This window comes from Ilyonectria robusta (assembly GCF_021365365.1).
Source record: "Ilyonectria robusta strain PMI_751 chromosome Unknown BGZ61scaffold_3, whole genome shotgun sequence".
Taxonomy (NCBI): Eukaryota; Fungi; Ascomycota; class Sordariomycetes; order Hypocreales; family Nectriaceae; genus Ilyonectria; species Ilyonectria robusta.
The window spans coordinates 2,356,929-2,383,100 of NW_025764437.1; the positions used below are offsets into that span (position 1 = coordinate 2,356,929).

The 26,172-nt window shown below is 55.7% G+C and overlaps 10 protein-coding genes across 10 annotated transcripts; 4 read left to right on the forward strand and 6 right to left on the reverse strand.

Moving 5' to 3' along the window:
* Window positions 1–286: 286 nt before the first annotated feature.
* BGZ61DRAFT_473713 (armadillo-type protein) lies at window positions 287–3,168 on the reverse strand (the record flags this gene model as incomplete). The annotated part of the gene is made up of 3 exons (XM_046248490.1): window positions 287–1,650; window positions 1,709–2,582; window positions 2,977–3,168. The coding sequence occupies 3 exons, from the start codon at window positions 3,166–3,168 to the stop codon at window positions 287–289; spliced, it is 2,430 nt and encodes an 809-aa protein (XP_046109860.1).
* Window positions 3,169–3,546: 378 nt separating this feature from the next.
* On the reverse strand, window positions 3,547–4,903 carry BGZ61DRAFT_134694 (uncharacterized protein). The gene is made up of 3 exons (XM_046237200.1): window positions 4,568–4,903; window positions 4,436–4,456; window positions 3,547–4,279 (listed from the first exon to the last, which is right to left on the reverse strand). The coding sequence occupies exons 1-3, from the start codon at window positions 4,799–4,801 to the stop codon at window positions 3,830–3,832; spliced, it is 705 nt and encodes a 234-aa protein (XP_046109861.1). The 5' UTR covers window positions 4,802–4,903; the 3' UTR covers window positions 3,547–3,829.
* A 76-nt stretch (window positions 4,904–4,979) lies between these two features.
* On the forward strand, window positions 4,980–6,124 carry BGZ61DRAFT_443664 (uncharacterized protein). The gene has a single exon (XM_046244897.1). It carries the CDS (start codon window positions 5,006–5,008, stop codon window positions 5,732–5,734), a length of 729 nt encoding a protein of 242 aa, XP_046109862.1. The 5' UTR covers window positions 4,980–5,005; the 3' UTR covers window positions 5,735–6,124.
* Window positions 6,125–7,803: 1,679 nt separating this feature from the next.
* BGZ61DRAFT_443666 (uncharacterized protein) lies at window positions 7,804–10,911 on the forward strand. The gene has a single exon (XM_046244898.1). It carries the CDS (start codon window positions 8,894–8,896, stop codon window positions 9,215–9,217), a length of 324 nt encoding a protein of 107 aa, XP_046109863.1. The 5' UTR covers window positions 7,804–8,893; the 3' UTR covers window positions 9,218–10,911.
* Window positions 10,912–11,174: 263 nt separating this feature from the next.
* On the forward strand, window positions 11,175–14,813 carry BGZ61DRAFT_342848 (uncharacterized protein; the record flags this gene model as incomplete). The annotated part of the gene is made up of 4 exons (XM_046239539.1): window positions 11,175–11,301; window positions 11,351–11,363; window positions 11,430–11,531; window positions 11,582–14,813. The coding sequence occupies 4 exons, from the start codon at window positions 11,175–11,177 to the stop codon at window positions 14,811–14,813; spliced, it is 3,474 nt and encodes a 1,157-aa protein (XP_046109864.1).
* Window positions 14,814–14,915: 102 nt separating this feature from the next.
* BGZ61DRAFT_443668 (P-loop containing nucleoside triphosphate hydrolase protein) lies at window positions 14,916–16,933 on the reverse strand. The gene has a single exon (XM_046244899.1). It carries the CDS (start codon window positions 16,474–16,476, stop codon window positions 15,055–15,057), a length of 1,422 nt encoding a protein of 473 aa, XP_046109865.1. The 5' UTR covers window positions 16,477–16,933; the 3' UTR covers window positions 14,916–15,054.
* A 925-nt stretch (window positions 16,934–17,858) lies between these two features.
* Window positions 17,859–19,573, reverse strand: BGZ61DRAFT_473718 (uncharacterized protein; the record flags this gene model as incomplete). Its single annotated transcript, XM_046248491.1, has 6 exons — window positions 17,859–18,209; window positions 18,247–18,481; window positions 18,701–18,975; window positions 19,059–19,268; window positions 19,328–19,377; window positions 19,465–19,573. The coding sequence occupies 6 exons, from the start codon at window positions 19,571–19,573 to the stop codon at window positions 17,859–17,861; spliced, it is 1,230 nt and encodes a 409-aa protein (XP_046109866.1).
* Window positions 19,574–19,773: 200 nt separating this feature from the next.
* BGZ61DRAFT_528316 (uncharacterized protein) lies at window positions 19,774–21,037 on the forward strand (the record flags this gene model as incomplete). The annotated part of the gene is made up of 2 exons (XM_046253237.1): window positions 19,774–20,183; window positions 20,248–21,037. The coding sequence occupies 2 exons, from the start codon at window positions 19,774–19,776 to the stop codon at window positions 21,035–21,037; spliced, it is 1,200 nt and encodes a 399-aa protein (XP_046109867.1).
* A 771-nt stretch (window positions 21,038–21,808) lies between these two features.
* Window positions 21,809–24,676, reverse strand: BGZ61DRAFT_134804 (Choline/Carnitine o-acyltransferase-domain-containing protein). Its single transcript, XM_046237201.1, has 2 exons — window positions 24,148–24,676; window positions 21,809–24,094 (listed from the first exon to the last, which is right to left on the reverse strand). The coding sequence occupies exons 1-2, from the start codon at window positions 24,590–24,592 to the stop codon at window positions 21,891–21,893; spliced, it is 2,649 nt and encodes an 882-aa protein (XP_046109868.1). The 5' UTR covers window positions 24,593–24,676; the 3' UTR covers window positions 21,809–21,890.
* A 579-nt stretch (window positions 24,677–25,255) lies between these two features.
* BGZ61DRAFT_134815 (uncharacterized protein) lies at window positions 25,256–26,160 on the reverse strand. The gene has a single exon (XM_046237202.1). The coding sequence runs from the start codon at window positions 26,081–26,083 to the stop codon at window positions 25,562–25,564; it is 522 nt and encodes a 173-aa protein (XP_046109869.1). The 5' UTR covers window positions 26,084–26,160; the 3' UTR covers window positions 25,256–25,561.
* Between the last annotated feature and the right edge of the window lie 12 nt (window positions 26,161–26,172).

The window sequence follows — 26,172 nt, forward strand, 5'->3', positions numbered from 1 at the left end:
TTTGGGGCTCCCTTCCTAGATAATGTACACACGAAGCAACCCCGGGGTTGCTGTGTAGGTCGGATTGAGAGGCCGAGACGGGCTCTAGCCCGCGATATGGTGCCGTTCTGTGGCATATTGAAACAAAGAGCAAAGGAAAATCGTCAGGTCATGACGGTGTCGTTACCGTGCTGCATGAAACGGCATGCCACCCAGGAAACCAACCGAAAGAAATCGTAGGTTGAGTGAGCATCATGATACAAGCGGGTTGTGTCATGGGTGGCAGCTGCGCTCGAAGAGAACTAGTTTACACCCAGTGCGCCTCGCCATTCTCGACCGGGTTGCCATTGGAGTTACCATTGCCGTTGACACTGCCACTGCCGTTGGTAGAGCGCGAGGGAGAGAAATTGCCAGGGGCTCTTTGCCCAAACTGAGGCGGCTGCACCGGACCACCGGCGGTGGCTGGAGCAGGAACAGTCAAAGCAGAGCTCCCAGGGTACGCGGGCATGTTCTGGCGGATGCCCTGGTTTCCCAAGCCAGGAAGTCCTCCGTTGGTGATGCCATTAGTTTGAGCCATAGGACCAGCGCTGCCAGACAAGCCTCGAGAGTGGCCCGGTCGCAGAGGAATCTGTCCCTGAGTGTTATCAGCCGGGGTGGCTTGACCACTGGAGGCAGCGCTGCCGCGGTTGTCAAAGGCAGAGATCTTGGCCTGGATGCGACGTCCATAAGGAGTGGTTCGAATCTGCGGGAGAATGGGGCGAATGGATTCAACCAGACGATACTTCTGGTGAGGTGTGGCATATTCGAGAGCAGTCTGAATGACATAGTTGGCGAAGGAGTCTCGAAGAAGACGCTCCATCTCTGCGGGCACCAGCAATTCTTCCACAATCATGTCTCTGGATACCGGCTGGGAGCAACGCAGGCACTTTTCGATGACGTTGGAGCTGAACTTGTGGCGAGACAGCTGGCTGACACAGCCGCGGAACATGCCCACAACGGGTTCAGTGAAGGTTGATTCGTTGAGATCAATGATGTACTGGACAACGTAGTTTCCGAAGGGGTCCTGAACCAGGATTCGGGCGTGTTCAGTAATGCGTTGGATCAGCCAAAGTTTCTGGTCGCCGGATGCATGATCAATGCATCGCTGGAGAACGCAGCAACCATGACGGTGGGTGCCGACCTCGACGCAGTTGTTGCCAACAGCATCAAAGATGAACTGAGCATCAATGGCGGTGAGCTTGTTGAGGCACTTCTGAATGACGTGGTTGCCATTCAGATCCTGGATCAACTCAACCACGCGGAAGCGGAGGGCCTCGATGATGAGGTGAACCTGCTGGGGTGTGCTGACATACTCGATCATCTTCTGAAGAGCGCGAGTACCGTGTTGGTTCAAAGCAATGCGCACCATGTCCTGAGAGGCGTTCTGGATCAAAATAGTTCTCTCGTCGTCATTGCAGAACTCGAGGAGCTTTTGGCACAAATAATTACCAAATGGGTCCGTCATGAGCTCGATGACATGCTGGTTAGTCTCAAGCCAAATCATGTGAACCTGTTCGGGGTTGCGCTCCTCGAGCTTCTTCTGGAGGTAGCGGCAGCCGTGCTGGTCCTTGCACAGGTCATAGATCTGACCAGCGAACGACTCGAGGGGCATGTTCTGGTAGCGGGACATGGCTATGACATGTTAGCACTTCCTATTCTGTAACCCAATTTAGAGACTTTGTTTGCTTACCTTCGTTATCAAGCTGGCGACGGTGCTGAATAACACGAGCTTGACTGTCACGGGGTTGGTTGCCCTGACCGTAGGAAAGCGACCCAAATCCGGCGTAGTTTTGGGGAGGGTACATGTTTCCACCATTTGCCCCGTTCATGTTCATCTGCTGCATGCCAGCGGCCAACATAGGGACGTTGAAAGCACCAGGCGGGTGTGGGGCACCCTGAGGGGAAGAGTAGCCATTGGCCTGGTAGAAGCCGTTGTTGTAGGAGTTCATGGAGGGTGCGCCAGATGGGGACGAAACCATAGATGAGGTGGGGGGCGCAGCGGTCGTGGTAGTAGGACCGAAGGGTGCAGCGCTTGCCTGGAGAGCAGTTTGGATCGACTGAAAGGCGCCGGCCTGCTCACGGCTCGTGTTGACACTATCAGCCGACATCTCGCGCGTGTGTCCACGGGGAACAGCGCCAGCAGGGATGCGACCAAGGCTCGCGTTGTGGTTGTGAAAGTGCTGCTGAGCGTGGTTGTTGGCATGGTTGTTAGCATTCATCGACGAGCCCGTGGGGTTCTTAACAGTTGGGACATCGTTGGCGGAGAATGAGCTCTGAAGCTTGGGCGGGGTCGCCATGTTCTGGTTTCCTGGAGACGACATAGAGCCACCGGTCTCGTTGGCGTTTTCGGAGATGTACTTCAGATCGAGGGAGTGGCGCACGGAGCTAGGTCGACTGCCTAGACTACCAATGTCGCCAATTTGGCTTGTGTTTCCGTTGATCGAGGACAGGCTCTGCTGGGGTCGATGACGGTTAACAACGCGGCTCCAGCCTCTCGAAGATGAAACTTCTGGGTTCGGCGACGGGGCCAAGGCAAGATCCAGAGCAGCCGAAGATGCAGATAACTGAGAAGGGCGCGGTATGTTAGAAAAGAAAGAAGCAGCAGCAAATCAGAAAGGAGAAGGGCGGTTTAAGAAGGGGGAACCTGGTTGAGGTAAACCCCGATGCAAACAAATCAGGTTCAAAAATTGATGGCCGATTGTCACGTTCAAACAGGAATAAGAGAGGTGAAGGGTTTGCAGCTGGAGGGAGGAGGTGAGAGAACGAGAGAACAAGAGAACAGGCGAGGAGGGTTTTCACGAAGGGTGATTTGCTGTGACTGAGAACAAGGTGGTGCACCACAGAAAATGTGGAGCCCTTCGCCGCCCCTCGGAGAGGAACAAAACAACAGCAAATGCAACAACCAGGGCAGGCTTCGCAACGGCGCTACATACGTCGTGCGAACATGAAATAACTTACAATTTGGTCGTCCCGACGAACAAGGGTTGGGAAGTTCTCGTCTGGGGCACTAACGTGACCCAACGCACTTGGCTCTTCGTCACCAAACAGAAACCGAGTAGTGTTGGTCTGGTCAAGACCAACGTCGTACAATCCAGTCCTCGAGCGGGTAACTGGCATCGAGTATCGATTGAGACTGTCGTTGGATGTCATTGTTAGCCTTTGAAAGGGCGTGGTTGGAGGAACAAGAGAAAGGTTATGCGCTAGATCGCAGAGATGAAACGTGGGAATATCGCCAGAACTACCCATGCAACTGAACCCAGGTGTAGTCCCAACAAGGCAGAGATCTAATCCAGATCAAGTGAGGATGCAGTTTAGAGATAAATCAAGACTTGATTTAAAAGAAGATGAAGTGAAATTAGGTTCAGGCGGTGCAAGGGTGAGGAATGAAGAAGAGAGATGTGGAAGGGTAAGGAAGTACGATGCAGCTAATGCAGAGGTCATCATAGGTCTAGAGTACCTATTTATGCCGTATGCAAGAGTGATTCACGGATTTCCTTGCTAGTGTTGCTTGGTACGGAGCACTGCTAGCCTTTTGATAGAGCAAGACAATCACAGGCACGAATCCACAATTTCGACTCGTACCTTGAGAGTCAAATCATCATTCAAAGCCTAGCAATGCTCGCGCGAGAACCAACCAGTCAGGAATTCGAAGTTAGTAGGTGGCGTGAACCGCCGTGAGTGCTATGAGACTTAACCCACAGCTACTCCAGGCCACGGCGAGCTCACAGGCACCACCACCCTCGAAAGCCCGGGCGAGCTCGTCACAAGCAGAGTGATAAGGTCCTGCAAGACATAAAGGAAAAGCGGGGACTTACGCATTGGTTGCGCGATGGCTGGTGGGGTCCTGGCGGACGGCCTCCTCTTTCTCATCGTCACTATTCCTGCGCGTGGTCGGGACAGAGCGCGAAGGCATCTGCTGATCATCGAACCCGAAGCGAGTCTGCATGATCCCAGACTGGGGAGATTGAAGTTGCGACCCGGATCGAGCGGGGCGGTTAAACAGGCCTGGAGGGGAGGTCAAGCTTGACGTCGAATAGCGGTTCGGGCGGGAGAACATGGAGGGAAAGCCGGAGTTGTTGTCGCGGTACTCGGGGGGCGTGGTGGGCTCGGACTGGTGACCGCCCAATCTACCCACCTCCTCCTCCATCTGGGCCAGCTCGAGAGCTTCGCGGCGCTGCTGCTGATCCAGTTTTTGCATCTCGAGCTCGAAGCGTCGTCTCTGTTCGCGGATTCGTTCATACTCGATCTTTTTCTTCTCTATCTGATCCGAGAGTCAGTTCAAAATTCCGTGCTCGGGGGGGTGACGATGTCCAAGGCCCCGCGGGTCATCTCGTTCGCGGATGAGTGACTCAGGGCCATCGAAATCGCGGCCATCGTCGTGGAGACCAGTAGGGGGGCGGATTTGTTGTCAGCATACCAATTGGACTTTGTGCATAGTCTATTACGGGACATGTCAGCCAGCTGAGCGTCGAAGGCGACTCCATCGCAAGGGCGCCACCGGTGGGAGATAGCAACAGAGGGACAGGTCGGACGGAGGATGGCGACTCACGTTGTAGTCCTGGGGCTGTTCGGGTCCCTGGGGAGGAGATGCCAGGGAGGCCATGGAGTTCAGGGTCGGGATACGGCCCGAGTCGGTGGTGAAGCGTCGAGGCAGATTGGAGCGATGATCGTAGGCGACCTGGGGCCCAGGCAGTCTCGAGCCATTGCGAGGAGGTGAGACAAGCGAGTTCATTGGCGAGTCGTTCCTGGGGGACGTCTGCGATCGGAAGCGGTGGTCGTCCATGGCGGGCTAAAAGAAACAAGGTGGTACACGCCGAATTGGCAAAGCGGGCTCGGTCTATATTACTGCAGACATGGGAAGAAACGGAAGCATCAGCAAGCGAAGCGCTCGACGGTAGAGAGAGGAATAGAAACAAGAACAAGCAAGAGATGATGGATGGGACGTTGTTGAGAGGCGGGGTGGGCGCGGCCAGTGTGGGTATGGCCCATGGCTAGGGGTGGACGACGGGATGGGCAATGGACTCTGGGCTATGTGCGATGGGGCTTGGGGCCACACGGGCCACTTGGGAAGGAGGGAAGGAGAGGAGGGCCCAGGACTTTAGGCTTGTTTTGGGCAGGGCAGGTAGGTACCTCACCTCAGGTATGGCAGGAGCGGCGGAGGAGGGGGCAAAAGGGCAAGAGCGGCAGAGAGCAAAGGGCAGGGGGAGAAGGGATGGAAGAAGCAGACCAAGGGGGACATGATGACAGTCATTCGCGCGCGCTCTCGTCATCGTTGCTGGCTCCTCTCTCTCTATGTCTCTCTCTGTTTCTTTTCTGTATTTCTTGCCAAAGGCAACCAGGGCATGCCAGCGCAGCAGGCGGCTTAGGAATTACCGGTTACGTCGTCCTTACTCCTGGGGCTAGGCCTGGGCCTAGCCTCTCCGTGCCTGTAGGTGCGCCGGTGTGCGGGCTGTCGCAGTGGAGGGATGCGTATGCGTGGGTGTCCGTGTCCACAATGTGTGCACAACCACGACAGCGACAGCTCGACTGCCGCCACCATGATGCCAGCAAGAGAGATGAGAGACTAAGAGAGAGCGCGAAGAACCTATGTCATTGTCGCCCTCGCCGGATGACAGCACCTAGGCCGGTCTTTCATCCCTCAGGTTGGACAGAAAAGGGGGTCGGGACGAACAGTTCGTTGGTGCTGTACTGGGCTGACGAGACTGGACATACCTGAGATAATCACACGCGCTGAGTGGCGGACGATGGGTAACAGACACAACTCGTACAGACACTGTGCACACACAGAGCCGCTCTGTTTCTGTTCACTCGGTTTTCTCGCCCACAATCTATCTCGCTCTCTCTCTACAGCGCGCCCTGGAGAGCCAGGAGCGACAGGCTGAGTGGGAGGAGGTTTGAATGACGCGACGACAACGAAGACGAGGAAAAAAGGTTGGTAAGACTCCAATAAATGGGCCAAGGCAAAAGAAAAGATGGAAACGCGGGCGTTTTGGCGTGGGCGTGGGGAGGTTTCGCGCGCTGTGGACACGGGTAGTGGGCAACCTGGGACGAGGACGCAGGGTCTGGTCGCAGGACAGGACAAGGCACCAACAGGATCGACCAGGAACAGGAAAGGACTGGAGGAGACACAAAACCGGATAGGACAGCAATCGGACAAAACGGGGTCCGGGCCAGGGCAAGCCGGGACTAGACATCAGGGCAGTCAGGGCAAGGTTTATTAGGGACGCTCAGCATGGGAGCTTCACTTCACCAGTCCCGGCGAATTAGTGGGAACCTCATGCCCAGGGAACCCCGTACTTACCACTGCCAGCAGTGGCAAACAGCAGCATGCGGCGACAGCTAACCCGGGGCTGTATGGAGTATGGGGACTCACTTGCGCACACGTTGGGTGCCAGCGACTCAGACAGAGACAGTGTGAGCCAGGAGACCCATATTGGCCATCGGCGCCTAAACCAAGCCACGAAATAGGGTCAGTCAGTCACAGTGGAACCCTGTTCAAGCGGGCCAGAAGAACAAAATGGACCCCAGGGTCACGGATGGGGTGGCAGGCTTGTCGCGCATTACACTCTCCCGTAAAGCGTCAAAGTCAAATTGTCTTCCTCCATCTTCCAGGTGTAACAGTTCTAACTTACAAATAAACGTGTTTGATCTCGTCCTACCATTATTCCCTTCTCCAGCTGTACTGTTGATGCTCTGGTCAGCTTGAGGATCCGGCCGGCGCAAAAGGCGCCACCGATTTAATAGGTCCGAAGCCTCGGCTCTTTAAAGTCCGGTTTTCTCGTAGGCTGTGGGCTCAGAACGTGGTTCGGCGCAGAGAGGGGCACGGCTTTGTTGAGACATACACCATCCGCCATGCGGCCCGTCCTCCTCAACGCAGGCACGAAGTACGGGGTGTGTCACCGTATGTGACACTGAACCAGACACAGAGACATACTAATTAGATATGTGCGGCAAACCTTACTTGCTATGTACTTGCCAGCCAACTTGTCAGCCAACTTGCGATGCCCGCGGTGGTTACCTACACCGCGCAGCTAGGTGCCGACCCTCCCCTGCTCTCCTAACACCTAGGATGAATGGCTTGTGATAAACCCCGGAGGCATGACGGGACGTGGGCAGGCCGACGCAATCGGACGGCTCCAGGGATTAAGCACCCGATGGGGAATTGGAGGCATTTGGGCCATGCCGGGTCCCGGACAAAGCTACAGTAGTGCGCCTCGACTTGTGGGATGTCGAAGAGCGTCGCAGCGTGGCTTTTTCTCTGCCAAGGGCCAGCCACTTGACGTGGTGATTTCGATACTCATGGAGGCAAGGGAGGAAAATGTCCAGTGGCATCCACATGGGAGTGGAAACTGCCGAAGATCCTTGCTCTCCTTATTGGGCGATACACCTGTCAGGGTCGCGTTGGTTTCTCTGTTCTCTGGTTGCTGCCACTCCGGCTCGTGTCTCTGTGTCAGCGCGCGGATCTCCTCCATCTTCCAAGCCACCCGGCATCTGGCTAAACCCCCCTCGCCCCTGGCACCCAATTTTTCTCGGCTGGACGAGCTGCTTTGGTACGAGAGTACGCGAACCAGACGGAGCAGGCGCCGAGCCGTGCAGGGTCTTCGCCGGCAAGCGACTTCGAGATTTCCTCGAAGGCGTTTGACACACAATGGTTCCTCCGAGACTGAGACCCATGTGCTGCTGCGCTGGAAGCGGGTACCCAGATCTACTACGTGCTTTGTAGAAGGTAATTAAATATCGTGTGCCACATTGGCCTTGCCAGGACGCACGCAACCCTTGGACAGCACCGGCCGCGTCCCGATCGCATCACGCCAACCGCCCACGGCCACTCAATCCCCTGGCAAGATCACACAGCCAACTTGCTCCGAGCGCCTCCTTCGTGGCCTTTGGACGTTGATTGGCGGTGTCTGCCACTCCTCTTTCCACATGCACGTCACACAGAAACCAAATACAACTGCAGGGCTAAAGTCGCCGCGACCAGTCCCCAGATTCTTACCCATCCCGATGATCAGGAATGCCCAGTTCGCCGGCCTCACGTGTGGCCAAAACTACGTCGTACTACGTAGCTACAGGCGCCATTGAATCCTTCTTTTCTCTGCTAGCTCGTTCTACCTCGTTGGAGTACACCACAGGGCTTCATTCAGCCTCTTTCTCCCTTTATTAGCCACCACAACTCGTTGACAGTCGGCGATCCATGCCCTCTTTCGCTCACCGCTCCTGAGCGTCGGACCTACATCCACGCGACGTTCCACGATGGCCTAAAACTCACCCGCCTCATCCACGGACCTGTTGAGTCGGCCATCGCAGGATAGCCGTGGTGGTGGCTTGTCTTTGGATCCGACCCTAATCGGGCGATGATGCTTAGCGCAGTCGGCGACTCTTGCTGGGAGCAGGTGGGCCATCCCGGTGTGGTTCCCTAGGTTAGCGCTTCTTTGGCTTGCCTGTGCACTTGAGACAGTTGATTCGAGAGCTGAGTCTGTTTGATCATGGCTTTGTCATGTTTCGCCCCGTTCACCACGGTTTGGGCCTTCTGTGCTCGGCATGGTCGGGGTCTCGATCCACCCGTTCCGTCGTGCATGCCGCAGCACTGGCCTGGATGCATCCATTGCCCAGGAGGTTGGAAGGTTGGTGGGTTCGCTGCCACCAGGAATCCTTTTGGATGGACGAATACGCACATCATATCCTTCTTACATCACATTGCAGCAAAACCCCTCCTTCCCCCAAACCTATGCCTGCAACAGAGCCTCGCATCGATTCCTAGTGGGGGCGATCTCGACTGAGGAGGTAATTATTACATAGTACATCGAGTTTGCTCCTCCTGAAACAGTCCTAACCAAAAAGCCTCACTGCCGACAACTCTGCCAGTGGCTGGGCCATGGAAGCATGGAGCTCGAGCTGCCAGCCCCGAGCGAGGCCATTTGAATTCCTCCACTCGCCTTCTCTGTACTCTCTCCTGGCTGGTGCCCGCTCGCGTTCCCCCTCGAAGAGGGCCTCAACCCCTTCACCGACTTTTACACGACGCCGCTACCAGTGGCCCGCCTGGTTCGCCCGCCTGGTTCGCCCACCTTGCCGTCCCACCCCAACTCAGGAGTCAGGGTCCGATCCAGCCACACTAAAGAGGCAGCTGGCCGTCGCCAAGCTAATAAAGGTTGGTTCGTTGCCGCTCTGCAGGACAGACGCCAAAGACGCAACGCCGTGACGTGAGTCTCTGCCAACAACCCCGGCCAGAACTGGCCACGGGCCACAGAGCGATCCCGCGGGTGTACTATGCAGGTTGACCGTCGGTTGACCGTTGCTACCACGAGGCCAATCTCTCTAGAATTAAGGTCCTAGCCTCAGAGACAACCGATTCACCGTAATAAGATGCCACTGCCGGCATTGTGTGACGGCTGTGCGGCTGCCGCACATGCGGGGGCTGGGTTTCTGCGCAAGGACGCAACCAACACCCTTGTTCTTCTCCCCATGGGCCAAGGCGAACGAGGCCCTGTCGGACGTAGCTAATCTGGCCACCTCCGTCAGCGATGCCGGAGTCAATTTTACCCCGCGCAATCGAAAACCGACATTAAAGAAAAGCCGCTTGGGGTTGCGGAGTTGTTGTCACTTTCCGGGCGTTGAAGTACTCTATCCGAAACTCGTCATCAACTCTTGTATACAAATTACACGACAGAGTTGACAAATTCAAATACGAGCCGCAATGTGACGTGCTTGCGACATCTTGGAGTTACCGTCGAACCAATCCAATAAAATCCCGGTCTTCGGAAAATACAGACACGAGGGGTTGCACGGCTGACTCTGAGTCGCCACCCTAGCAATGCTGTGGCATCTGCCAACTCAGCCTGCAGCTGGTAGTAGGTACATGACTGGTCCTGCATCGTCCAGGGGCGGAGAAGTCCTAATACCGTCAAACGCTGTTCGGTCGAGACCCTCGTACAAATCGCCTACCCTAAAATAGACGTCGATTGGCTCTCGGTTCGGCCACACTCCGTCCTCTCTTACACCCTCATGACGAAGACGCTATTGATTTGTTCCCAGTATACAGTTTGGGCGTGCATATTGTAGTACAGGCCAAATTCAATGGTGGGGTACGCATTCCACACAGATCACAGACAAGAGACAGAAGAGGTTCTCACCAACAGGAAGTTTGACAGAAAACGGCCAACTCAGAGGCCCAAGTGATGGGATAGTTAGCGTGATATATGAGAACAGTTCAAAATAAAACCAGCCAGCAAGAATGAAACAGAGCTGCTGCAGTAGCTTGGGTTAGGGAAATAAAATCGATGAATCTCTTAGGAAGGATTGGATCTAACCGCCTAGACTCTACAAACTCTGGCAATCAAGCTCCCGAAGTCTCAACTCATCCCTTCCAACCATATCCGTCTTATACTCATCTACCCGCTACACCTGGCTCATGCTTCCCGGGGAGACGTGTGTCTCGATTGCGTACCCGAGAACAACTTGACAACCTCGTCCAAAGCATTGGATCCGCCCTCCCGTCGTTGTTGTTTCTGGCCATCGTTACTGCCCGCTTGCTCGGCTACGCATAGTAGCCCGTTCGGCTCTGCTGGACATATCCCTTGGCGGCGCAGGCTGGAAAGGCTCATAAGCGGTAGTCGTGATGTTAGGCAGCTAACAGGCACCGACCAAGGCGTCCAGCAGGTTCGTCGCCTCAGTCTTCAAAGTCTCTCATGGTGGTGTGGTTCTATGGGGGTCCTCTTTGAGGACCTTGTTCTTGGTAGTTATGTCGTCCGAATGTACAGCCTTCACATTGCTATATCTAGGTACCCTAGAGTTTAGATCTTCCTTGTTCTATCACTTGTAACATAGAGCCCAAGTCTAAAACACGGGGCCAGTAAAGATGCACCGCAGATTAATAATAACATGAAGGCAGAGGACAAAAAAGCGGGTGCATGCGAGTGAAAATCGTCTCCTTACCCTGGACATTGGCATGTTGACGCCAGTGACACGTGATCTCTTATCTTATCGGCAGGTGGTCGTCCCCCACCGCGGCGCAACCAAGAAGCCGGCTCCACCTATTACCTTACCGCGGGGCAGAACTTTTTGCGAAGCTATCGCCAGGTGCTGGCAAAAAAAGGAATCCTGGTCAACGACACTCCGACACTCCCGCCTTAGATGTCTGTTTTCCGGTGACCTTCAAGATGCCTTTGGTAGACGATGGCTTCGAGGCCCTTCTGGAGCCCTTCTACAATGGCAAGAAGCTTACTGATCCCATCTCCACCAAGGAGGATAAATTCCAACTCCTCCCAGCCTTCCTCAAGGTTAAAGGTAAGGGTGCCACACCCAGTAGTTCCAGCCCACATGCTAACCTACCCAGGCCTTGTGAAGCAGTATGTACCGACAGTCCTCTCGCATGCGCCGAAACCTCAAGATACCGCTGGCTGACACAAATCAAGGCACATTGACTCATACAACTTCTTCGTCGAACAAGAAATCAAAGACATCGTGCGGGCCAACCGAACTATCCGCAGCGATGTGGACAGTAACTTCTGGCTTGAGTAGGTGTGCCTGGATGAAGAGTCCGGGATATTTGCTTACATGTACCCAGGTTTACCGATATTCGAGTCGATCGTCCCCGACGCCAAGACTGGAAAGATGCCAAGTCCCACACCGAGGTTACTCCCATGGAGTGCCGTCTCCGAGATATGACATATGCGGCGCCTATTCTAGTTGATATTGCGTACATCCGAGACAAGCAAAGGATTGTGAGGAAGGGAGTGCCTCTAGGTCGGATGCCTGTCATGTTGCGCAGCTCCAAGTGCCGGCTGAGCGGCGCAACCAACACCAAGATGGAGCAGATGAACGAGTGCCCCCTAGATCCGGGTGGTTATTTCATCATCAACGGCACCGAGAAGGTCATCTTGATCCAGGAACAGCTCAGCAAGAACCGAGTTATTGTCGAGGCCGACGAGAAGAACAACATCATCTCAGCATCTGTCACCAGTTCGACCCACGAGCGAAAGTCAAAGACCTATGTCACGTTGAAGAAGGACAGAATTCTCCTCACCCACAATGTTCTGGTGGAGGGTATCCCGATCGTCATTATCCTCAAGGCCCTGGGTGGACTTTCAGATTACGAGATCATGCAGCTTGTAGCCGGATCCGACGGACGATACCAGGACGAATTTCTCATCAATTTTGACGAAGCAACAAAAGTCGGAATTCATACTCAGCACCAAGCACTGGAGTACATTGGCGCCCGTGTCAAGATGGGCTCCCGCAAGGGGCAATTCGGCCCACAAGTGCGACGTAACCATGTCGAGGAAGGCTTGGACGCTCTTGCAAACCTCGTCATTGCCCATGTTCCCATTGAAGGCCTTGACTTCTACCCCAAGGCTATCTACGTTGCTATGATGACTCGAAAAGTTCTCATGGCTGCCCACAACCCCAAGTTGGTCGACGACCGAGATTTCGTGGGAAACAAGCGACTGGAACTTGCTGGACAGCTTCTTTCCCTACTATTCGAAGATTTGTTCAAGCGTTTCATGGTCGAGGTCAAGATGTCGATTGACAAGTTCCTCAAGAAGAACAATCGCGCAGTTCCTCTCGATGCTGTCCATATGATAAGCAACCATGCCAACAACATCGGAATTGGAATCAACCGAGCGATTCAGACTGGCAATTGGAGTGTGAAGCGATTCAACATGAACCGTGCTGGAGTCACGCACGTTTTGAGCCGCCTTAGTTACATCGCTGCGCTTGGTATGATGACTCGAATCAGCAGTCAGTTTGAAAAGACTCGAAAGGTGTCTGGTCCCCGAGCTCTTCAACCGTCGCAGTGGGGCATGCTTTGCACTTCTGATACACCTGAAGGAGAAGCCTGTGGTCTGGTCAAGAACTTGGCTCTGATGACACACATTACTACCAATGTTGATGAAGAACCAGTTAAACGGTGGATTTTTACACTTGATGCCGGCGTTGAGCCCATTCGCAACTTTTCCGGAGCCGAGATGCACCGAGAAGGAAGCTACATCATCCACGTTAACGGCACACCATTCGCACTAACGCGGTACCCAAAGCGATTCGCGCACAAGTTTAGAACAATGCGCCGAAGGGGCTGGATATCTCCGTTTGTCGGCATCAATATCAACACTCACTTCAGTGCCGTTCACATTGCCACCGATGAAGGACGAATCTGTCGACCCTACATCATTGTCAAGAATGGCGAGCAGAAGTTGAAGCCAGAGCACCTCCGTCTGCTTCAACTTGGAAAAGTCAGTTTCGACGATTTCCTCAACCATGGTATCGTTGAGTATCTTGACGTGAACGAGGAGAATGATGCTCTTGTTACCCTCTACGAGCATCAAATAACAAAGACCACCACTCATCTGGAAATCGAACCTTTCACAATCTTGGGCGCAGTCGCTGGTCTGATTCCATTCCCTCATCACAACCAATCCCCCAGAAACACCTACCAATGTGCCATGGGTAAACAAGCCATTGGAGCAATCGCATACAACCAGTTCAACCGAATCGATACCCTGCTGTACACACTCGTATACCCTCAGCGGCCGATGGTCATCTCCAAAACTATCCAGCTCATCGGATACGACAAGCTTCCCGCAGGCCAAAACGCTACCGTTGTTGTCATGTCCTATTCTGGATACGATATTGAAGATGCCTTGGTTCTCAACAAAGCCTCGCTTGATAGAGGGTTTGGGCGATGTCAAGTCTTCAGAAAGTATACCACAGAGCTCCAGAAATACCCGAACGGACGGAGAGAGCGAATTGGCGACCCCCTCAACGAGGGAGAAGGAAAGGTCAAGCATCGTATTGCTAAGCATGAGGCCCTCGATGATGACGGCCTGGCAATCGTGGGATATAAAATCCATTCTGGTGAAGCCATGGTGAAGAAGGAGACGCCCCTTGATCAGACGACCACTGGGATCGGAATGGATCGCGGGCCTAGTGAATACCGTGACTCAGCTGTTTCATACCGAATTCCAGACCCGGCATACATCGACAAGGTTATGATCTCACAGACCGAGAAGGACACCACCGTCATCAAGGTCCAGACCAGACAGACCCGTCGCCCTGAGCTCGGAGACAAGTTTTCATCTCGTCACGGTCAGAAGGGTGTGGTGGGTATCATTGTCGACCAGGAAGATATGCCTTTCGCCGATACTGGTCTGACCCCCGATATTATCATGAACCCTCACGGTTTCCCCTCTCGAATGACCGTCGGAAAGTTGCTCGAGTGTCTGACGGGTAAAGCGTCAATTATTCATGGCCGTCCGGACTACGGATTTGGCGATGCCTTCCGATCTCACCCAGTCGAAGAGATGAGTCAGGTGCTCCTTGATCACGGTTTCTCGTGGGAGGGCAAAGACTACTTCACATCTGGTCTCACTGGCGAGCCGCTCGAAGCGTACATATTTAACGGGCCTATCTATTACCAACGTCTGAAACACATGGTGCAAGACAAGATGCACTCTAGATCTCGCGGCCCCCGAGCCATCTTGACCCGACAGCCTACCGAGGGTCGTTCCCGAGATGGTGGTCTGAGACTGGGTGAAATGGAGCGTGATTGTCTGATTGCCTATGGCGCCTCGCAGCTTCTCCTGGAGCGTCTGATGATTAGCTCCGACGGAACGGAAATTGACATTTGTCAGCAGTGCGGTCTGTTTGGATACAAGGGTTACTGTCACACATGCAAGAGTACCCGAGAGGTGACGAAGATGACGATGCCGTATGCGGCAAAGTTGCTTGTGCAGGAACTCATCAGCATGAACGTTGGCGTGCGGTTACAGATGGAGGATGAGTTCCCGCACCCGCGGTAGTGGTAGAATGATACCTCGATTCATGTACATGTGGGATCAACGAAGATAGGGCGTTTAGAATATAGGTAGTCTCTCACTTTAAGGCAAGGTTCTTTATCGATTAAATTTAATTGATTAAGCGTCGTCTATATGATATTCGTCCGATGCGTCTTGTGACCTTGCCGACTCCATCTAGACCCCTTGCTTCCAGCAATCAGGATTGAGAAATATCTAAACCGCAGCTCCCTTTCCCAAGCTCATGTTACTTTTTCCGCGACTTCCGCCGCTCTTTTACCACCATTTTCAAGCCCCCCATGGTGACCTCGAATTCCACGGCGTCCTCCAAGCCTTGACTAGAGGCAGCTGTGTGTGGCGCGAAGACAACCTTCATCCACCTTCGCCAGTTTTTAAGGGTGGGCGTTGCCAAGTCGGCATCGTCGTCTGCATCTATCGGCGCGGCGTGTCGAGTACGGCCGTAAACAGGACGTTTGAGGAGGGCGACCCGGCAGGCAATCTGGGTTGTCCAGACGAGGCCTAGACTGGGCGTCTTAAAGGAGTACGAAGCCCGAGGCTCGTCACCCCAGCCGGTGAACCAGCGTTGCTGATAGTCGAGCAGCAAAGCGGGCGGCGGCGGGGGCCCATCGGGGTCCTGGAGGGAGAAGGGGATGGACGACGAGGGCGTGCTGGGGAAGTTTGTGGACGGGGGAGGCATACTCCTCGAGGCCAGGGGGCTTTCCTGGACAGCGCCGCTACTTCTAGGAGGCGGGTTGCGCGAGATGGGAGCAGAGGAGGCGAAGCGGTCGGCGACTTGGTTGGCCACGACGACGGCGAGGTTGTGACGGCGTGCTAGGTCCCGGAGCAGGGCGCCCAGGCGGACGAGCTCAGCGCTCCGGGCGGCCATGTTAGAGCCGTGGGAGCCCTGACGCTCAAACTCGGCACGGTAGTTTGCGGCGACGGAGTCGAGGACAAGCAGGCCGATGTCGTGGCGCGAGAGTAGCACGGGGACCTGGAACTCGAGGATGTGGTCCTGGGTCTCGAGGTCCGGGGTGACGGCGCTGTGGATGCGGTCGAGTGACGGCCGGTCCTCCGGGGCCGCGGCCTGAAGGATCGGGTTGGCGTCGAGCATCTGGGCAAGACGGCGGGTGGCGAGGGCGGCCTCGGTGGAGATGTAGAGGGCGTGGCGGCCGAGTCCGTGAGGAGGAGGCAGCTGGACGGCGAGGCAGAGGGCAAGGAGGGCCTGGGTCTTGCCGGCGCCGCTCTCGCCGGCGAACTCGGAGATGGTACCGACGGGGATGCCACCGCCTAGGGCTGCATCGAGGCCATCGTCGAGGGTGCTGATGTAGCGGAGCTGGAGGGGCTCCGGTGCCGGGACGGGGTCCGGGGCCGGAGGTGGAGGCTCATCGGCGTCAGCGTCGGCGGAAGTGGAAGCAGGTTCCGTCTCCGGTTTGACGTCGAGGAGGAGGAGCGGCTGCTGCGGCGCGGCGAGGTCGTCAGAGAGGGAGTTTTGGACAGCAGCGATGAAGCGCTTGAGGTCGAGCAGAGGGAGGCGAGTCTGCTTGGCGATGTCGGCGGGGTGGAGGGTGAGGAGGTCGGTGGTGGTGAGGCCGTGATGCTCGATGGCCGGGAGGAGGGCGGCGAAGGGAGGGATGGGAAAGGAGGGGAGGATGTGGAGGAGGTCGGTCATGGAGGGCGGTGGTGGAAGACGGGACGAGGGGGACACTCAGAGGAGGGCATACCGCGTCAGGGTGAGGGTGAGGGTGAAAGTGAGCGGGCGAGTGAGTGCGTGAGTGTGTGTAAGTGAGGGCCTGTGAGACTGGGATGCTGTGCGCGAGTGACGTGAACTTGGGGTCAGGTTGGTGCGTTGTTCCAGGCTTCTGGCAATGTGGACGCACAGTGCGCCTTCGGCCTGCGAATGGGAGAGGCGTAGCTGTACGTTTACGGCATCATGCCTCTGTTAGAGGTGGGAGCTTTCACGGCTTCATCCTGTCGTGCACTCGATAGACGCGATGTGAAAGCGTGGTTCGCCGGTGTGGTTTGCGGGCGTGGTTCATTAGACGCGAGATCTACCCCACATCAGATCAGAGCGCGGCACGCGGGGCGACCTATAACGCGGGCAATTAATTATGAAGGGAACAAATGGGGATTTTATTTTATTTAAAATTGTACTGCTTGTACAACGGTAAAGCGCAATCTTGGTCTTGTTATGTGCTGTTTCTTCGCATGCATATACTGTCATAGTGTCGAGTGCGGATAGTGGTGCCATCTTCTTCCTCCCCCTCCCCTCGTCAATGCCGTCAATGCTATGTGCCCAGTCATTCGGGGCCGCAATTGGGCCAAGAGTTTTGGAATCCTAGGTACTCCGTAGGCATTGAATTGTCTTGGCATGTGGATAATTCAGGAACCCACGCGGTCCTGGTAAGACATCTCCTTGCATCATCCATCGGCCGTGGGTTTCAAAGATGGGACTGCTAGGTCTGACGTGTGCTGTGACAGTTCTGGGCGCAGTGAGTAATTACAGTGCGCGACTGGCCTATCAATAGCGCACAGACACGGCGGAAACCAGGTACCTAAGGTAGGTAGGAAGCGTCATCATCCGAGTCTTCGGAAGACATTCTCGTCAATTCATGCTGTCAAACAGAGATAAAGTGCGCCAGGGCGACAGTGGGCTTACACGCCGCTTCGTCATTTCGACTTCACCTCTCTTTGTTTGTCTTTCGATAATCCGACAATTCGAGCTCCGCCGCTGTGGCTGCAGTGGCCACAACGTCGGTCAGCCCCGTGATCCCCGCTCGCTTCGGAAATGCTACGCTACCAGGCTTTCAACCTTACGAGTACCTTGCCAGGCGGTCACCTTACAAGGCTCATGACGAGCCTGTCTCGCGAGTGGCAGGGCTGATGGGCCTCCACCTACCAACCCGCAGCAAACCTTCATTCGATGTCTTTGCTTGATAGTCCCGCGGTAATAATCTCTCCGATTTAGGGGCCCCGAGCGGCCAGCAGTGGGGGGGGGATATCCCAGGCCAGGTCGTCAACTGGGTCGACAGCGACAGCGACAGCGACAGCCAGTCAACAACAGCCAGTCAACAACTCGACAACCGGTCGATCCGTGTCGAGGCGGCCCTTGCTACTGCTGACGTTGGGTCGTATCGTGCCCCAGAGGTCATCTCCACCCAATTTGGCGCAAGGCGCCGCCTTTGACGGCCAAGCATCAGTGGCTGGCGCCATCTCCACAACCCTCGGGCTTCTTGGCACGCTATGCCAGGAGCCCAGAGACAAGACGCCAACGCTTCTGCAACGAGTCCCACGGGGCGTCGACGGCGTGCACTCTGCAGTCCCAATATGGCGTCCTGCGGTGACCCGTGTGGACGGATTCGATGTCTCGGCATGCTGAGCCGGACGAGTGTGGATGTGGGTGTGCTTTGTGCGGTGATGCAGGTCTTGGTCAATCCCGTACTATGTATGCCAGGGAGCGGAGGAGGAGAATGAGGAGGATGAGGAGGTGGACCCGATTATTCCATTTCAGAGGAGGACAAAATCGAAAATCTTTAATTCCGCCTTGGAAGACGCATATCGCGGCGGGGAGGGGGGCGGGAAGCACCCGACACGCTTTCGCCCTACAAGCAACAATCTGACCATCTCCCAGCGACACCGTCCCCTTGGTAATCAAACCGGACGCCCTAGGCTCGGAGCTGGGTCAACTCGGAGTTGATGCTGACGCCCAGCCAGGCGACGACCGGGGATATTTTGGGATACAGATGAACCGACCAACCGCCAGCCGCCCTCGTGCAGCAGCCGCCCCGTCGAGGTGTCCCGTTTCTCGCTAGTCCTTGGTTCTAGTCCTGGCTTTCCACTGTAGCCCTGGCGGCCGCTTGTTTCGAGTCTGGGATGCTGGCTTGGGCTGTGCGGACCTCAATCTCTCAGTCGTGCTCGTGGACGATTGGTGTTGGCGTCCGGACAGGCGATGGAAGGATTTCCCGGCGCTACTACACATGTAGCACAGGCTGAGAACAGAGGCTGTCGACGCCCGTACTCCATACTGTGCTGTTGTATGGCGATCCCAGGGCACAGCACAGTACTCGGGAGGCGGGTCTGTTCCCAGTAATTTGCCAATTGCCTGGTTGACTCTCCGCAGGGCGTCCCAAGGATTCACACCCCAGCTACGATCGCCCAGGCTGTGTGCCTCCTAAGGGTTGCCCAAAGTAGACAGTCGTATTGCTTGCAGCCAGCGTCACAGGCGGCGCCGCAATACCGCTATCTACCTGTTACCTCTCGGCCAGCAGCTGTGACTCTGTGAGAGTTGAGTCTGGTCTGGCTCTGGCCCCCAAGTAGCCAAGTCTCGACTCGTTCTTCCAGCACCCTGTCCGCCAGAGCCACGAAGCTTGTTTGGAGGCGTCCAGATGCTCCGGGCTGATCCATGTCATGTTGCTGCACTGCCAGGGGCCGCCATGTCCAAGGCCGTTCAGCTTCTGCAAGCCACTATCGACTACACAGCGTTGTCACTGGCTCTACGACCCCCAGCAACTCCAGCCGCCTACCCCGGCGTCCCGACGCCCAATGGGCAAGGGGTGAATCGAGGCAAATTCCACTAGAGAAACTCTTAGCTTAAGGCTGAGTGGACGATGGTGGGTGCTCATTCACACACTAACCGCACTACCACACTCACACAACTCACTCACACGCTTGCGCCCAAGCTCAACACCCACGCCCAGAGGAACGATGCCCCCAGGCCAGCCCATGCTCCTTGCTCCGAGCCCGAGATGGCTGAAAGGGACCCCAGCCATGTTCCGTCGGATGGCTCCTTCGCTGCTGCTCTACTAGCTGCTTTCTCCGCTCCGTTGCCCGTCTTATAATCAATGTCCCGCAGCCGCAGCCTGGCCAAGCCTTTTTCCCTCTCCGTCTACTCCCCCTTCTGCCTCTCAAGCATATCGGTGGTGCCATCAATTCAAGCTATTAGTCGATTCGATTCGAGCAACCGTTCAAGATGAAGGTTTCTGGTTCATACGCCGCCATCACGGCTCTGGCTGCCACCGCCAATGCCAGGCACCTCCTGGTTCGCTCCGAGCCCACCGTTGCTGTCTCCCTCGCCGACAACGGTGTCAGCCCTCGCCCGACTGAGGCACCGAAGTACGACCTCTTGCGACGAGCCGATCAGGGCACTTTGCTCTATGCTCCCGACAACACCTGCGGCTACATTTCCGGCCTCGAAGGCGCCGGCTATACCTGCTTTGGCACCTACACCTGCGCCTTCAGCATAACGAAAGATGAGGGCCATGTCGCTTGCTGTGCCGATGGTGTGTGCAACATGCGATTCGCCTGTATCGACTACGCTGGCTACTTCTCTTCGAGCCAGTGTACCGGCGGATGCGATGTTGATGCTTTGACCCTGAAGTGGTAGGTTTACCTCCGACAACCCTCAATCCCTCAAGTGTATGGGTAAAACTGACTAGACGAATAGTACCGAGGCCTCCGCTCAATACTGCAACACTATCTCCTTCTCCGGCGGTGTGTCTGACTACTGGTGCAACAGCCAAAATGTTTCCACCGCCCGGATGGCCACCACCACCTTCAGTGGCGGCGATGCCCGAGTGTACACCACCCAGGACGATACCTCTTCCAGTGCCAGCGTCATCACCTCTGGATCCGCTGATCTCCCTACCGTGACTGTCTCGTCTAAGCCTTCCCACACATCCGGTAGCGCCTCCGAATCGACCAGCTCCAGCTCCGGCGGTGGTTCCTCAACTCCCGTTGGTCCCATCGTCGGCGGTGTTGTCGGCGGTGTTGGTGCCCTCGCCATCGCTGGTGCCGCTATCTGGTTCTGCCTCCGCAACAAGAAGAAGAAGGAGGCCGCAGCCGCCACCACGGCTCCCCCGAACTACCAGTCGCCCAACATGCAGCAGCAGCCCGGCGTTGGCCCCAACGGTTACAACCCTGTGCCCCAGGGCCAGGCCGGATACTACGACCCCAAGAACGCCTACTCAACTCCCACCCAGCAGTACAACCAGGCTGCTGTCCCTGGGTTCTACCCCCAGAACCAGCCCGGATCTCCCGACTACAGCCAGACGAACCCTTCATCTCCTGGCACTTACGATCCTCGTATGGCTCACTCCACCACCAGCCCCTCGCCCTCGTACAACCAACAGATGCAAGGCCAGCCCGGCTTCCAACCTCAGCAGGCCGTCATCCACGAGGCTCCCGCCAACGCCGTTGGCAGCAACGGCCGCGGCGACACCCACGAGCTTGCTTAAAGAGAGATGCGGTACTGGCTGTGACTGCCGCGGAAAGCGGCTCACTGTTGTGTTGGAGGCGTTTGCTGGGTTGTCATCTGGGATTTTTTTGTTTGCATCATGGCCTGGAGTTGGATAGAGATCTTGTCATTCTGAACGCCAAATAATGGGAGATGGGTTTGTTCTTTTATTTCAAAGTGCAAAAATAAAAAAGAATTCGACACCCTCTAAATCGTTCCGGGGAATGGAGGCACGGAGGAACAGAGATGATGGCCCATGATGACTTGTTTTGACCTAATTTCATGTATACCCTTTTACATAGGTATCTTTTGATCCACGCAGAACCTGAATATATTGTGCGTCTTCAATCATCGTCCCTTGGCTCTCGCGTGACTGTGGAAAGGAACCACTTGAGACACTGGCCCCCTAATTCTCTACGTTGGTGGTGCATGGAAACATGGTTTACTTTGTCTACTGCTAAATTGGCTCACATAAGCACACTTTCATGGCATGGAGATAATTGCTTTGTTGCTTGCGTCAATACGACAGTTAATTTCTCCTTCATGTTCCTCCTCATCTATCCTATGCTCCACTTCCAATCACACCAAACAGCTTTCCAAGAAACATGACAACATGCAGCAGTGCTCGATACAAATTCTGAATTGCACCTACGCCAGGCCGATCAACCCACAACTCTGTCGCTTTCCATGAAACATGAACTATGCATGAACCCCCTAGTTCCCCGAATCCCCTAAGACAACATGTGTGCGCCTGATAAGACAAGACCGTAAAACTGAATCGTTAACCAAGTACATAAAACAAAAGAGACAAGACAAACATGCAACACCCGTTACATGACGGCTGATTGGGATGCTTAGTAGTCAATCAGCCTCAGCTTCTTGCCCACATCTCGCCGGCGGGCTTGCACCGCGGCTCGCTCCGAGGCACGCGTTTCCGCTACATCGAATTGCACACTACGGGCTTTGAGCGCCTGGAGAAGCATGCCTGCGTCGAAAAAGCCATCTGTGGGTAAGGTTAGTAACTGCAATCGTGTCTGATATGCGTGGCGCAACTTACATCCGCCGATCTCATCGTCCTCGCTAAAGGCACTGCTCTCGTTGGTGGGAGACGTGGTGCCCGTGTTGGAGCGAATGCTGTCGACGGCCGTGATGGGGCGCCCACGGGACTTGAGCCGGTTGGTGGGCTTGGTGTGGTGCATGGCGTTCTCGGCCTCACGGGCGCGGCTGGCCTTCATGGTGGACATCTTGCGGTTGCTGATGCGCAAGATGCGGCGGATCTCGAGCAGGTAGCTCTCGAGCGTATCGACGAAACGAGCCGTCTGGCGGTGCTTGCTCGATACGCAGATGGAGATGCCTTCTTCCTTGATGATGTATCCGATGCCGAATCCATCTCCCGACGTGGGTCCGAAGCCGAACTGTCGGAGAGCTGGGTTTCCACAGTTGGATGTAGAGAGGATGGTGTTGTTCAGCTTGTCCCAGCCGGGGTCAGCGAAGATGAGCGGGAGAGGATTCTGGTCTCGCGACCGCGAATTGGTGCTGTACCCTCGCTCACGCGAGGGCTTCAGCTCCACGCCATCAACAGAGCCAATCGAGTCGTTGGTAGGGCTGCCAATGGGCGAGTTGACACCTCGCTCAGAGTACCCATCCATCGGGCTAGAGTAACCAGTGCTGCTAAGGCCACTGTCCAACTCGTCGTCCATGCTCCTCTGCCAGACACAGAGCAGAGCGTAAAGGTGACGGTCGCAACCTTCGGCCTTCAGGCACTGCCTCGTGTTTGCGACATGTTTCTGGCAGGCCCTCTTCAGCGCCTCGATCTTGGCCTCGGCCGGGTTCTCTGACCAGAAAGCCTGCACGAAATCAACCGATTCCTTTGAGACAGTTCGGATAGCTTCAGTGCGGCCGTGCAGGTACACCTTGGTCATGGCAGGCTCGTAAGTGCTTTCAACACGGCCGTATAGACCATAGTAGGCGGCTTGGAAAGCCATCTGCACAAAAGCATCGGGCGAGAATCCCATGGATGTGATGAAGTTCTTGCCGTAGTGGCCGAAATCCAGGCACTGGAATTCATTCTGTTGGATAAGGTCGGCCAGTCTGGTCTCGGCGAAGCGAACGGCGACACTCAGCTCGGGGATCATGTCCCACTCCAACTTGCGAGGGGTGGTGTTTACGTCGCCAAAGCTCTCGGGGTCTCGTTTGGACGGGTCGGGGCTTGTTGAGGCCCAGAGGCTGGGAGCTTGGCCATTGATGGTACGCGCGAATCGAAGAATGGTATCCGTGTAGACGTCACTAGCAAACCGAAGAACCGTATGTCCATCCACGCCAGTGTGTTCAAAGTTGATTCCAGCACTTCCGTTCTTGCAGACAATAATCTGAAGCTTGTCGTACCACCGGTTGGTGCAGGTGCCGATCTGGACACCCTTCTCCACTTCGTTGGTTCCGCACAGCATATTTTGGCAGAGAGCTGCGGCATCGGCAGATTCAGTGTAGTCGAGGCAGAGGACAAAGAGAGCCGAGTCAACAATGCTGAGAGAGTCTGCATTGTTTGACGTGGGCTCGCGAGTCAGGACATCTCTCAGGCCTGACCACACCTTTCGGTTCTCGGTACTCAAGACACCCAAAGCCCCCTTTGCAGCCTCCTGGATAGGGGTTTGTGTGGCGTCATCGATGATGGTCTGAAGGTTGATCGAAATGTCCCTTTCCGTCATGATGAGGTCCGAGTTGTCGTCCAGAACATCAAACCAGTAAAACTGTCCGTGACACATGATGACAATGTGCTTCGACTCCGGGTCTTGCTCAATTTGGCAGCCATCCTCGGTGGGAACTCGAGCTGTTCCAAAGAGTCTGGAAAACTGATACATACAAAGGGGAGTTCCCTTGATCTTATCTGGGGGCAACTCCTCCTTGCGTACAGCTCGGACGAACTCAAGCGAAGACACAACCAGGGACGCGGCCCGAGTCACCTGGTTGTTGCGGGCGGGTGTCGGATCATCTTCCAGGAGGAAAAATGGGTTCAGGTTGAGAACAACGGGATTATCGAAATTGAGGTAAGAATCGTACCCTGTTCGATGTTAGATAGTAAGTCAAGGAGGGGGGCATGTGGGTTGTGCATACAGAACTGTTCGATGTAGCTGGTCTTTCCCTGAGCATACTGCTTCAGCTTTTCCTGCAAATCCTGTCCATCGCCCTTTAGGAACTCGTCTATTGCGTACTGGGTCTCTGCTTGCTCTCGGGGTGACTGAAGGGGGCGAAGGGATTCGATGTAGCGGCGGCAAGTGGCTTCTAGGTCAGGGATGGGAAGTTTGGGTAGCTTGTCCTGGCCGGAAAATGTGATGCCGCCCTCCTTCTTGGTATCGTTGTACGTGGCCATTGGGACCCTCTTGTAGTCGCCGTTGACCTTGGGCACGGAGTCTCGCCCTTGAGGGAGTTCGGGAATATCTGGGAGGAAACGAGGGGTGGCGGAAGAGATGGTTGAGGTGATGGGGGCAGATGTAGGAGTTGGCTCAGCAAGTCTCTCCCCTAGAGGCTGGGGAAGAGCAAAGGTGCGAACTTGAGTCATGTTGTCAGCCTAGGTGATCCGGTTTTATGGTCGCCGTTATGTATAGAGAGGCGAGACGCTGGTGCTGACGTTGAGGCCGCGGAGAGCGGTGCGCTAGAAGTAATGACAATCTTGCAGAAAATAGGCCGGCATTACACGTGCATTCCGTGGTATGGAGGGGCAAGAGTGATTATGGACAAAGGACAAAGGTTGAAGGGTTGGAGTAGAGCAGAGCAGAGGAGAGGAGAGGGGATATGGGATCGATATAAAGCAACTCGAGCGAAGCAAGCAAAGCATTGTGACCTCGCTGACTTAGACAAGAGTCAAGTGGACCCTCCGCACACCCTCCGCACACCCTCCGCATCGGCCGGGGGGTAGCCGAACACCAAGCAAGGGGCCGTCGAGTAGGCATGACGGTAGTCAGGACGGTAGGCAGCAAAGGTCCTCCGCAGGCCCGACAACGAGACGTGGTGGGTGGATGGGGGTGGCACTTGTCACACTGCCGAAGATGGGTGCAGGGAACTATCTTGGGAACAGGGCCAGGTACAACGACTTACCGAGAACGGAACCAGAGAGCGCCTCTACCGTGGACAGCGAGAATTCCCCGAGTCAAATCGGCAGGGAGTCGAGAATGCCGACAGGCCGGAGAACTAGACAAAGCGTCTGAAGGCTGAAGGGAGTGGTGATGACCAGGGGAGGGCGTGAGGGCAACACGAGGCTCCGGTAATGAATGTACACTGCACAGCGTCTGGGTGCGATTGCGTACCCCGAGGACAAATGGCTCACATGCAAAAAGGAACAAGGTACAGGAACAACACCGAAAGCGTGTGTGTTCGGCTGTTGGGGGGCGCCACGGTAGACTTCCGAAAATGAGGCCTGCGCTGCGAGTATAGTGGCCGGCGACGCTGGTCTTCGGACGACGGGATGTCGAGAAACGGTAACTAGAGCCAGTGCCGTGACGGCGAACAAGGAACACGCCGGGTTTTGGGGCTAGGCCTGGACCGGGGGGTCAACTGGAGACGGTCCACTTGGGCGCGGCTCCGGGAAACGTTGGAGATGGATAGATGATGACGCGGGACTGGCTGGAGGCGCTGGTGTTGTTCTGCGTGGTGCAGCTCGCGGTGCAGCTCGCGGTGCAACTTCTGGTGACCGGTGAGGGGAAGAAGAGCGTCTCTCCTCTGGCGCAACCCCACGATGCCATGTGCAATGAGGGGAAATCAGGTGCACCAGCCCGTCCGAGTCGGGGACTTGCACTTGGGGTTGCGACCATGGCGACAGGCTGCCTATTACATGCATGCCTCCCATGAGCATGGCCGTGGGGATGAATGCGCACAGGCGGTTGATCTCTTGGCGTGGTAGCACGAGATAGTCCTTTGTCTCCCATGTGCCATGCCTAGGCTGAGGTTGCGAGTGCGCGTGCGCATGCATGTTTCTGGTGGCTGACGGCGTGGCTGCAAGGCTGCATACTGTGCGCTCAGTAGGAAGCCATTTGGTGATGCGCACTCTCAGCATCACGGGCCCCCCACGTCACGAGCGTAGTTGGAACCGAGCTGGAGCTGAACTGGGCTTGAACTTGATGCTGACCCATCGCAAACGGCCTA

Bases quoted from the DNA above. Each gene is read 5' to 3' on its own strand.
- BGZ61DRAFT_134815 (XM_046237202.1), bottom strand. From the start codon at position 26,083: ATGCTGAGAGTGCGCATCACCAAATGGCTTCCTACTGAGCGCACAGTA.
- BGZ61DRAFT_443664 (XM_046244897.1), top strand. From the start codon at position 5,006: ATGGCTAGGGGTGGACGACGGGATGGGCAATGGACTCTGGGCTATGTG.
- BGZ61DRAFT_443666 (XM_046244898.1), top strand. From the start codon at position 8,894: ATGGAAGCATGGAGCTCGAGCTGCCAGCCCCGAGCGAGGCCATTTGAA.
- BGZ61DRAFT_134804 (XM_046237201.1), bottom strand. From the start codon at position 24,592: ATGACTCAAGTTCGCACCTTTGCTCTTCCCCAGCCTCTAGGGGAGAGA. The intron at 24,095-24,147 runs GTATGCACAACC...AACATCGAACAG, and splicing joins CAGCTACATCGAACAGTTCT to GGTACGATTCTTACCTCAAT.
- BGZ61DRAFT_443668 (XM_046244899.1), bottom strand. From the start codon at position 16,476: ATGACCGACCTCCTCCACATCCTCCCCTCCTTTCCCATCCCTCCCTTC.
- BGZ61DRAFT_134694 (XM_046237200.1), bottom strand. From the start codon at position 4,801: ATGGACGACCACCGCTTCCGATCGCAGACGTCCCCCAGGAACGACTCG. The intron at 4,457-4,567 runs GTGAGTCGCCAT...GTCCCGTAATAG, and splicing joins AACAGCCCCAGGACTACAAC to ACTATGCACAAAGTCCAATT. The intron at 4,280-4,435 runs GTATGCTGACAA...CTCTCGGATCAG, and splicing joins CTATGCACAAAGTCCAATTG to ATAGAGAAGAAAAAGATCGA.